General features: G+C 43.0%; 1 protein-coding gene across 6 annotated transcripts in view; it reads right to left on the reverse strand.

The window, feature by feature from the left end:
* Nucleotides 1-12,254, reverse strand: part of FNDC1 (fibronectin type III domain containing 1) — a 94,219-nt gene that overhangs the window by 56,779 nt on the left and 25,186 nt on the right. For 5 of the 6 annotated variants that reach the window (XR_013992105.1, XM_081030700.1, XM_081030699.1 and 2 more), the window contains exons 2-4: nucleotides 10,100-10,294; nucleotides 7,742-7,828; nucleotides 7,245-7,313 (exon numbers count right to left, since the gene is read on the reverse strand). The exons of the other annotated variant lie outside the window; for it this stretch is intronic. Coding sequence is in view for 4 of the 5 variants with exons in the window: in XM_081030700.1 (XP_080886826.1) it covers nucleotides 7,245-7,313; nucleotides 7,742-7,828; nucleotides 10,100-10,294 (351 nt within the window). In the remaining variant the exon portion in view is untranslated. The remainder of the gene's footprint in view (nucleotides 1-7,244; nucleotides 7,314-7,741; nucleotides 7,829-10,099; nucleotides 10,295-12,254) is intronic. 6 annotated transcript variants of the gene reach the window in all.

Consider the following 12,254-nt stretch of genomic DNA (forward strand, 5'->3'; position numbering starts at 1 on the left):
ATAAGTGGCTTGTCCCACTGACCAACCCCTGACACCCCATTGCACTGACCTCTAGGCTTTGCAAATATGGCCCTTTCCCTCACCCCCATGGCCTGAAAGGGCAGGCCTGCACTCTCCCTGGCCTTCCACCTGCCCATCCTCTGGCCCCGGCAGCTTCCCCACCATCCCAAACATCAGACCTCAAGGTAACCAGGGACACTGGTCTGTAGGGCAGGAGGGGGTCCAGCGCTTGAGGCTAGAGCTGTGGTCCTCACACTGCACTATGCACCAGAATCACCTGGGGGGCTTGTGAAAACATCTCCCACCTCTACGGGGCCAGCCAGGCGAGAGTCCAGAGCTGATGTGCACTTTGGGTGAATAAGCACAGTAAGGAAGAGGGAAGAGGGGACAGGAAAAGGAGAGGGAATTTGCTTGTCAAAAAGACTTGATGGAAAACAAAAAGGTTATGTTTTCCTTTATTGAAGAGGGGTGAAGGTGAACTGTCACAGCCAGAACAGAGACAGGCCATGTGCTTTGCTGTCCCCACTCTGGGTCTGAATTGCCTGCCCCCGACCCAGGTCCAGGCTGGGTGCTGAATGGCGTCTGCCAGTAGATTAGCAAGTGCCTCCTCTGCCTCTGTCTGCCGAGGGCTCTTTCCTGGGCGAGTTCTGACACATAATCCTCCTCAAACACCTGTGAAGAATTCACAAAACTCTTCTTCCAATATTTGCAAGACTTACTCTAAAGTCTCTCTTGAATGCCATATTTTCCTCTCTAATAAATGCCCCCGATACTTTTTACTACTCAGAGTTTTAGTGTGATGTTTGGATAGGCCCAGCTATTTAACAATAAGGAGGAAAGGAATCTCATTTCTTCATTTTGGAACAGTGTCTGTCAGAGTGTCACCAACTTCCATAATTTATTGGATCTCTACCAGGTATAAGGCATTTGACAAACATCCTCACAGTAACCCAATAACACCCCACTTACCGACAAAGAAAGTGAAGCCAGAAAGGTTTCTAGGATCATGAGGTGAAGTCCAAACTGTCACCAGGTGGGACAGGCATAGGGAATCCCACTGGACATGAAGTATGGCAGGGACGGTATGATCAGAAGCCAACCCCACAGGCTGGCACAAGACTGCCAGCATTTGTGCCCCCAAATGTGGTTCTCAAAATCCAGTAGGACTGTCTCAGAAACAAAACAGATACTTCAAGCCATCCTGGGACCATTCGATTTCAACCACTTTGTTTTGTCTATTTCTTTCACAAAAGTACTGAATCACTTTATCACTTAACAGGGCTCCTCATACTCTTCACTGAAGTTTACCTCATAGTAAAGAAAATGAACTCAAACCCTGGAAGCCTGGAGCACAGCAATTTACTCACCATCTCAGTTTTATCTCAAAATTGCGTTTGAATTTTGTAGACTACTCCATGACATTTTGGTGTTTAAAATAAACAATATTTTAGATGGCTGACCACTGAAAAAACACTGCCCCGTTGGATGTGGCTAGTGTACTTTATGCCTTCACAGACTCCCGGCAGTGCCATGTTCTCCCCAGTTCCGCGAACCCCGGTTTGAGGAGCCCTGAGAACTACTGGTATGTCAGCAGCTTCAGGATGTCATCCAAAATGTCAACAGCGGCTGACTTTGACCCCTGGCAGTGCAATGACTGTCAGCGAAAAACTAACTTGATGTCTTCGATTGCACCCACAGGACCCCAGCCGTGAGTGACTGCAAAATGCCACATCCCCTGGAGGCGGCTGCCAACCTTCCATTAGTGATGCCGGAGAACTGTGCACGAGTTGGCAAAGAAGTTCTGCCACCAGCGCAAGAATGAAGCGGTTTTACAACTGCTTGCATGGACAAGTCCCTCAGTTTTTACAGGTCGTAAGCCTTTTGTGGGGCGCCTCTCCCTACATTGAGCCAAGAGTCTTGCTTCACCCTGTGTAGGAGAGCTAAGGTCTCTGCGTCCTACTCATGGCAGTGGCTTATCTATAAGCCCAGAAGACCAATATCAGTGGCTGATGTCCTTAGCCACCTCAGTTGGGGATGGGGTGAGCCCTTCTCTAGCCCAGCCCCCACTGACACGGCGTGGAAGGATCAGGAAGCCTCTCCAGGTGCCAGCTCTGAAGGTGATCTCCACTGGTGATGTACAATATTGTCATTGCAGGCATCTTCTCAGGACCCATCTGCTGGTGTTGCAGTTTCCAGCTGCGCCACCTGCAGGCTGACCGGCGAGGGCCACAGAAAGCAAAGAAAGCAACACTCCTTTTCGGATTTTCAGATGCAGACATCCATTGTTTTCTCACCCCACGGGGGAACATAGAGACAACCTGGGAGACGAGGAAGCTATGAGGACGGAGTGTAAACATTCTAAGGAAAACAAGGTCTCCATCCAAAGGTGTGTTTGGTTCGGTTTGGTGTGGTTGTTTTAGTCTACAGGCTGTTCTCTGGAAATGAAAGACTTTGTTTTGCTGAATGTCTATTGATTATTTCAATTCTTTACTGTTCACTAACAGACTATTTGCAAATGAAAGATCCAGTTACAATATATGAATAGCTTGATCACTTGACAGAGAAAGTGCTTTCTTTCAGGGCTACTATCTGCTTTTGCAGGGATCCTAGTTAAGCGGCTGCCTCAACTTCTGTGACGTCACAGCCCCAGGCCTGCCCTCTTTTCACTCCGACATCAGAAGAAAAGCCCAAGGTGGCCATGCCAGCAGAAAGCAGCATCTTGTGCCAAGAGGCGGATCTCTTCAGAAGTAGCAGGTTTATTAACAAGTGTGGGTTCTTCCAGAACGTGAAGGTAAAGTTGGCAAACATGTCATTCAAGGCCACATAGTGGGGACAGTTCACCTCTCTGCCTTCCAGCTGCCCCTGCCCCTCCCACTGGGGACAGCCAACTACCCGTCAGCTTCTGAAATAAGCACCCACCCTGACTTTGAGGAGAAGGCCTTGCTCCCAGCCACTTGTGTCCCAGAATTTGCCAAAGGGAAAATCAATGAGCAGATATTTACATGCATCAATGCAGAGGAACACCACAAAATATGGACATAAGTGCTGGTGCCCGGGAAGGCTGCTCACAGCTGTTGCCGCCTTCGGTCAGCTGATGGTTCCCGAGTCCCTACCACACATTTCTGTTTGGGCAGCAAGAACATTTGGCTAAATGAAGCTCCACATATAAGTTTCTATCATGTAGAATGGGCTCTACATTGGTGAAGTCTAACTGTATGTACTATGAGTGGCAGCTTTAAACGGGCTCTGGGATAGGGATCTACAGCCCTAGGATGAAGGTACCTGTTACCCAGCACTGCCTCCAAGGGAGGGAAGCAGCCGCACAGCCAGCAGATCTGACCAGCCCTGAGGAATTCCTGTCTACAAATGCATCCAATGCCATTCCTCACCCAGGCCCCTCCAAATAACGGGAGGCAAGAACTGGGATCTCTGATTAATGACAGCACCACTCTGTGGCCAACACACTGGCCTGCCCAGGCAGGACCTCCCCCGAATCAGTAGCTGAACCAGACAGAGGTGACCCCGACCTTCTGACAGACAGCACTGAGCACCCAGCACTTGTCAATACACATTTCTTCTACCAGGGAAGGACACAGAAGCTGCCTTCAAATGCATTTCCGCTCAACAAACATTTATTGATCACCTGCTATGTGCTTGCCCCAGGCTCTGGAGAGACAAAGATGAGTAAATCTGAGTGGCCTGCCTGTGAGGAGCTCACCATCCAAGATCAGGAAACCAGAAACTGAGCTTGGCCCGGCAAATCGCACACTTAATACAACTCGTAATTGCATGAGAAAGTTACTGAGAAAATCATGCCACAGACGTTCTTAATTCCCCCTTGGCCAAAGACTTTAATTAAACTCGTATGTGAAAACAGGACAGTCTTTGATTCATCATTAATTTTAAAATTCTGAATTGGGGTAGATTTTAAGCACGAGTCTGGCACACACCAGCCTCGTGATCTGGCTCCAGGATTAGCTGACATGTCCTGAGACAGCATTATGACAACTGCATACGATCCTACTGAGAGCTAAGATTTCCCAGATGGAGAGTTTGGCGAAAGGGCCGTGTCCCTGACCCCCAATGCCTGTCTCTGTGCATAACAGATCAGCCCAGATCCAGTGGCAGAAAAAGCTAAAACAACTTCAGACAAAAAATCTGCAGGAAAGGTAAAAGATAGTATTCCAAGTAGACCTGTGACATCTCTTCCCCTGGAACAAAACAAAGGAGGCATTTTACATTTAAATACAAAGAAAACTTTCTAACTAAACAACAAGAGATGAGCTGCCCAAAAAGAGGAAGCTGAAATTGCTGCTGTGAAGTTGCATTTTCATATAGTCCTGTCATTTTCTGAGTCCTAGGACTTTTCATACTTGGACAAGTGACCAGTCTGAGAATCATTCAAATCCTCTTTCTCCTCATATGGCTTCACCCCTACAGTTCCCCTGTGGTCTCAACCTGGTGCTGTCATCTTATCAGGCCTCCTAGGCTCCCCCACCTTGTCTGTTGTATACCACAGTGTTTTTCAAAGAATTTATGACTGTGTTATGGGCTGAATTTTGTGTCCCCCAAATTCATATGTTGAAGTTCTAACCCCCAGTTAGCTCAGAATACTACTATATTTGGAGATGGGTCTTTTAAGAGGTGATTAAGTTACATGAGACCATTAAGGTGGGACCTAATCCAATCCAACTGGTGTCCTTAGGAGGAGAGGAAATTTGGACACAGGGGTACCAAGGATGTGTGCTCACAGAGGAAAGGCCATGTGAGGACACAGAAAGAAGGTATGCATCTGCAAGGCAAAGAGAGAGATCCCAGGAGAAATCAAACCTGCTGACACCTTGATCTTGAACTTCCAAGATCTAAAACTAAATCAATTGCTATTTATTGAAATTGCTATTATTTAAGTCACCCAGTCCATGGTATTTTGTTACAGCAGCCCTAGCAAACTAATACAGATTATGTGCATTACTTTTTGCTTACATGTTATTGCCTTTCTTTCCCATTAGAATGTAGTCTTCATTAAGGCCAGCCTTGTGCATTTTATTCTCCATTGTGTCTTTGGCACCTAGACCTGTGTCTGGAAAACCACAGGCACTGAATGAATTAATTAGATAATTAAACTCCTGTCTTCAAGTAAAGACAATGAGGTCAAGATAGGTCTCAACTAGCAAAAGGAGGCTTTCTGAGTTTGAACTGAAACCACTATTTCAGAATAGATTTTCCTCTGGTTTCAAATAAGACATTGGAAGAACACAAGATGCTAACAGTCAAAGCAACTAAAGCAAACCCTTGGGGTCTTACACCAGGCACTGATGCCAATGTCTGCATTTTGAGGACAAATCCCTTCCTGTGAAAGAAGATGCATGGCATTAAGAATCCTTTTGTTTGACAGGATCATTATATATTAACCATTCCTCAGAACAATAGCAAAGGGTATTTTCCAAGCCTCATAAAAGACAGAGAGGCATGCTGGTCACTAATTGCTCATTTCTCGTGTCATTCTTATTATCTTTATTAACAATGAAATGTAATTTTTTTTCTGGAGCACTGTAACCAACTCTACGCATTCTGGATATGCTTTATTTTTTTTTAAGTTCTACTTTACATCATATGCTACAAATGGTTTCAGCTAGCGATTTCTTCCAGTGTCTTTCTTATAATGTCTGACAAATGCAGTATCATGTAGTATGGCAGAGTGTCCTTTGGTAACCAGGGTATGCAAAGCCTTCTGCAGAGAAAGGTTAAATTATCTTTAAAGCCAATAATGAGTTGGAGCATGATTGTGTCTGATCCCCAATCCCCCGACTTTCTGCAACACGTGCTTACTTCAGAAAGGCCTCTCTGTCTAACATACACACGCAAGCACGCACGCACGTGCACATGCATGTTTCTACTAAAGAAGGCATAGAAATTAATTACTTAAGAAATTGACTCCTTCCAAAACTACTGTCATTCAGAAAACTTTATCAGGAAGATTACAAAAATGAAATGGTCATTTAAAATACAAAAGATAAAGTTCAAATGCAAGGCACAGCACATCTGTGAGTAGAAGGTTTACATGTCCTTGTGAATGCTTACATTGTGTCTTCAAGGGCAGATGACCTCTGAAATACGCATCTGTTCCTATTTTGCACATTGACTGAGTGTACTACCTTCTTGACTATCTTATTGCCAATGTCTCCCGAGATTTGCTCCCTGGCCTTCTGCTCATCTCCTAATTCTTGCCCTCCCTACTTCAACTCTCATTTTACAGTATGACTCCTAAATCCATGTCTACCTCTGACTTCTCTCCACCAACTTTTATTCCCTAATCTCCAATCACCTAGAGACATCTCCATGACAACACCCCATGATTACCTCAAGTCCAACATATGTGAACAAAAATATATCACCTTTCCTCCCAAGCCAGTTTCCTTTTCTGTTCTTCCATTCCTTTTCATATAAAAGGGACTTGGAAGCTGCCTACACCCATCAAATCTGATCTGAGAAGCAGATTAGAGTCATTGCTTTCAACATACTCACCTTCCTTTCAACAATAACACAAGACTGACGAATCTGAAAACATGGTTCATGAAAATAAAACACAGCCCCCGCCCTATTGCCTTGCAATAGTACCCAACCACACTCTGAAATAGCTGCAACATTTTGCATTAATGTTTTCACCATTAGTTAAATATATTCAAAAAACACACAAGAAATGTCAACACTTCTCTCAACAAGTAAAACAATATGACCAGACAACATCAACACCCAAATGATAAAACATACATATATACAAATATGGAGCAGAGATGGAAGGCAGGTAATCTAACATATCACCAAATAATCCATGGTGTTAAGGAAAGAAAGGCTTGATGCAGCATATTAGCCAATAAAAGCCACTGTTTGGTGGGTCCCATTCATTTAAGTCACCTACAAGTAAAAGAGCTGCAAATATCCTCATCAGCCAGGACTGCCATCTCAACTACCATATTTGCCTGTTAACAGCACAACAGAATTCCCACATGTGGACGCAGACACTTCCCCACATCAGAACATAAAAGAACAGTGAGAAATGAATGACACTGGCTGCAGTCTGGTCCATCAGGTGCAGGGCAGATTGACCAAAACTGTGCGGCATGTGTGTTAGTTTAGCGATGGGAACTCAACAAAGGTTTGTGAGCACATGTGTGTGACAGAAGCACAACCCTCTTGCGAGACGGTGCTTCAGTGAAGACATGAACCGAATGAGCAAATAGTACCTGTGACGGTTTCATTAAATGGTCCTGGACCCTTAATGGGAAAACCATCAATCTTGATCCATTCACCTCCTAAATTAGGAAAATGCAACCTGATAGTTAGAAACGAGGACGATAGGGTTTTCCACATTTCAGTGCATCCCTAACGTATATTTAAGGGGTCTTTTAAACAAACTTCAAAGGGACCTGCTGGGGACATGTTAGTGACTCAGCACCTGAGCTTTATGACAACACATCTTCTTGTCTTTTGTACATGGCTTACTCTTGTGAGCACTCAAACATTTAGGACAAAACACTAACAACCTATATCACAATACTTATAAAAAGGGGATAAATCTCTCCTAGTTTTCAGTCTTTCAGCTTGTTATACAAGGCTAAAAAATTTTTGTTCAGGAACTCTTTTAATCATTCTAAACATGTATTGACCTGAAGAAGCAAAGAGGGATGTTTTTCCCAATCGAAGTGAAAAAATACGGCCTCCGATTCTAGATAGAACTTACCAGGCAGGCTCTCAGCTCTGTAAACGGGACGGCTCACTCCACCATGGTTTTCTGCCGTAACCAGCACAAAGTACACTACCCCCGGCTCTGAAACATATGGTTTATATCAAGCCACTGTTTCGAATCTCCAAGAATGACAGTTTGATTCACTAACTGTCTTCCTTGTACCAGTTAAAACCAAATATGAAAAATCTGAATTAAATGACAAGTCTAACTAGAGCATCCTCTCTTTAAAATAAAAATACTAACATTCCCCTCATGCAACTGAAATACACCTGACCCAAAAAAACCAGAAAATTTATTTAGTACAAAGTACATGGCGTGTGAAATAAACCTGGATGCATAAATGGCCAACAAAAGCGCTGCTAAGCTTTTTAATGTGAAATGAATGTAGGAACCAGGAATGTGCTGTCTACCAAATATGTGTTTCAATCTACAGTGTCAGAAACTACAAATAATATTTCCCCATGGAAGCTCCAAAGGGAAATCTCAAAAAAAAAATTTTTTTTTAAATGTAACTCATAAACGTTAGTATGTGGGAAATCTTCAATGCAATAAAGATGCATGAAATTTTCTCCTTTTCACAATAAAATGTTCCCCTTACTATGTCTGCATGTTGTCTTTGACTATTTCAACAAAAATCTAGAGAAATATTTCCTGAAACCTTGGAAATGTTCATCTTGAATAATTGGGCTTCACTTTCTGACTTGCATCTAAGGGTCAAGGTCAAATAGCAATGGTCTCTTTGGCTGACTGAGCTCCTGACGTTGTTGGGAGGCGAAAGGAAACGAAGACGCCAGGTTAGAACATGAGTGTACCCTGAACTTGACGCTTCAAAAAGCAGAACTCTAGTGGTGCTGGCTTTCCTCAAAATGAATTATTATCTGGAGAAAGGTAAGTGAAGGTGCCAATTCCTTGAAGAGATGAAAGTTTGCAGGCATTTGAGGGGATGAAGGGTTGGAGAGGTTAGAGCTAGTTCTGTCAAAGGCAATAACGGTAATTACATTTCTCAAAGTGAGGAGCGTTCCTGTAACAACTTCTGTTCTCCAGCCAGAGGCCCAGGACACAGCAGCAATGCCAATACCATCTGGAACACCTGTTGTGCTCAAGACTGGTGTGACTTCTGTGTGACTAGGGCAGGGCCTGGTGGCATTTAGGGTTTGGCATGACCTGCAGATCTAACTGGGAAATGCTCCATGTTCAGACAGAACGTAAAATCGTGCTTTGCCAGGCACTTTCTCTCTTTGTTCTGAACTTATAAAGAAATATAATCCACATGTCTCTGATTCGCGTTCAGTTAACTCATCAGAGTTGTTTGGGAGACACTGCTTCTCAGTGAGTTCTAAGTCTCTCTTTTTGCATGTTTTTCTTCTCTGCAGCAATCATAACAAGCCAAGGTTTGAGCAAGCACATGTGACCCATGGTTTGGTCCGATAGAACCTCTCTTCAACCTCTGGGGGGCTGTAGGGGTGTGGAAGAGATTCAGAGAAATGTATGTTTAGATGGAACCACGAGGAAGGGAATCTGGCCCCCTTTATCTCCCTTCTGGCCCCCTTTATCTCCCTTCTATGCACTTTTCCCCCCAGAAAGACTAATATTACAATGCAGGAGATGTATGGTTGACTATGGTCAGGAAACAGGGAGCATGAATTAATTTTGATCCACTAGAGTCAGGCAGCAAAAATGCTAACATGGCACGGGGACACCTAGTTTCCATAGATACTGATGTCTGTCACTTCATTATGATTCAACTTAAGGTTGGACCGTGAGATGACTGGAGAGTAAGTGGAGTCTCAGGTCCCTGGGATCAAGAGGACAGAAGACAGAGAATTCACAGAAGGCAGCGCAAAGCCTAAGTTCAAAACCACCTACCTACACTTATAAAACAATACGTTTAGGCAAAATTGAAAATATTCCAAACTCCCAAAGTCAAATTTCATGGGGAGAAATGTTACATCTTTGAACCAGATGTGGCTAAGCGTGACATATCACACACACTTTTACAGGGACATATAACTTGAGTAATCCCTAATGCTAAAATGGTTTATACATGTGATCTCAAGATTAGGCTACAAAGTTGTCCAGTAGTCAAGTTTTGATAAAAAAAAAAGATCAACATGTTTTCCCAAAGCAGATTCAGAAACTAAATATTGTTTCCGACATCAATTTGGAGAGAGATCTAGGAACTGGAACTCAAACACAGGACGGGGAAGCAACCGACTCGGGACCTTTGCTTCCCGTTCCCGAAGAACCACGGGAACCTGCCACACTTTGTCTCACAAGCAGCCATCCTAAGAATGGAATTGAGAATGGAGGTTCAGTTAGTCTGACTGGGAACAAGACCAGAGTGTCACTTACCCACATCCTCAATGAGGAAGGAGTGTGTCTCCTCATTCACCTTGATGTATTTAAGATTTTTCAGTGACTTCCCATAGGCAATGTTGTAATGCTCCACGGGTCTACTGGTAGCATCTTTGGGCGGGTCCCACGTGACTTTCAGGCCCATTTTAGTGGACAGCAGTTTCACATGCCTTGGCTTCAGTGGGTGGTCAGCTATGCAAACAGCGCAACTATCAACTTACGGGAATAGCAGATTGGGAAAACGAATTCTTTTTTTCCAAAGTTCTCTGATATTGTTAGCAAAAAAGCAAGTGACTTTTAATTTGCATGATCCTAAAGACTTTAAGCACAGTCATGTTTGGACATCGTTCCAGTATGACAGCAAAACAAACATGCCAAACCCACAAGCTTGTATGTATTTTGGATAACTGTGGGTGGTAAATTTGAACCCAAAGTGAAACAAATCAAAATAAACTCTAGGCATTCTCTGGCTTGACTCTGTTGTCTTGCTGGTACAAGAATAATGAAATTGTAATTTGACATATTCTCCAGAGGCATTCATATATTAAATAAGTGCTTAGGATTTCACATGATCCAATCTTTAAATCACCTCTGAGAAAAATAGCATGAATCTCTCATAATCAGGTGGAACATCCACTGTATCCAAAAGGAGATTAATGGAAGCATTCATTTCCACGAAGACAACAAAACAGGCTCATCAACGCCTTAAAAAGTAGTTAAACTTTGGGGGTTTTTTCTGCATTAAGCTAATTTAAATGTTGCCCTATTTTGTTGCAGAAGAAGAAAAACAAGTTAATAAGAAGCACAATTACATTTTTATCTTCCGTTATGAGGTTCCAAAAGAGTATTCTTGATTTTCAAAAATAAAATGAAACATAACATTTTGTCAAGCAAAATCTCTCAGCTCATTATGTAACTGAATCTGCAATGGAACATAAATATATGCTAAATAGTCATACAACAGTCATATTTTGGGCAAATTTGGATGTGAAACTGATTACGCAAAGCATTCTCAGGGGGAGAAAGTTACCTAAAAAAAAAAAACAACAAAAAACCAGAAACCTTTAAACTTAGCAACATTAAGAAAAATCAATTTGGACTCTCATGGAAGAAGGAAGGGAAGTGAGTTTCATGATGACACATAGATTGGTTAGTATGTGATTTTAATACTGAATGAAAATTCTGAACAGAGTAAGTCCAGTTGATTCTAACACACATCACTTATTCTTCCCAAAATTGTTCCACTTCTAGAGGAAAACAATTAGAAAAGGCAGGAACTCCTATGATTTTGCTAGAGAAATTCAAGGAACAAGAAAAAGAATATGAAAATTATGACTTGAAAACACTAGGGAAAGAATGACCATTTTGGAGACAAACGCATGATGTCAGGCCATGGGCACAGATTAAACCCCACAAAGCGTTCCCTCCCCAATCTCAGAGGTGAGGATCCTATAAACTGCGATGGGAGAGATCACAGACAAGGAAACCTAATGCCAGCTGGGAAATTTTGAGTTAAACACTATAAAGACAGCACACTAGTGCATCGCTGGGCCTGTAAAATGAGCAATCACGACTATTCTTCAACAGCTCTCATTTACCCTTCCTTGTTTATGAGAAACCTCAGGATTTTCTTTGCTGGAGGACTGGGGTCCCCTTTCCTCAGTTCCCTTTATTTCTCCAAGGTTTCACAACCAAACCCTCTCCTCCTTCTCCTCCAGCAGTCGACTAACTTTCCCTAGTTACAATCCCTATTTCCTGAAACAGTAGAAATCATTCCAGGTATCCAATATTTCACACCAACCTAAAGGTGTATGGAAACAAAGCAAGGTCTTGGAAACTGCAAAGGGGGAGCTCCTGGCTGGGTGATTCTCCCAGGAAAGAAAGCGAGTGCATGAATGCGTGACTAATGCTTTTGTCTACTGTTCAATTCCAAGTCTTCTGAATAAAAGTTTGATCCTGGACAGTGTGCAGTGTGAGACATGTGGAACCCCGACAACCTCATGTTTTCTAATGGGCACTAGTCAGCCCTGAGCCTGACAACAATTTCCTTTCCTTACTGACATCTGAAACGGAGGTCAATTTATAAATACACTCGGTATTCTTCCCTTGCAATGCTTTGCATCTATCCTTGGAACAGCAGAGAATAGTTTCT

Source organism: Rhinolophus hipposideros, assembly GCF_964194185.1.
Source record: "Rhinolophus hipposideros genome assembly, chromosome: 3".
In the NCBI taxonomy this organism is placed as follows: domain Eukaryota; kingdom Metazoa; phylum Chordata; class Mammalia; order Chiroptera; family Rhinolophidae; genus Rhinolophus; species Rhinolophus hipposideros.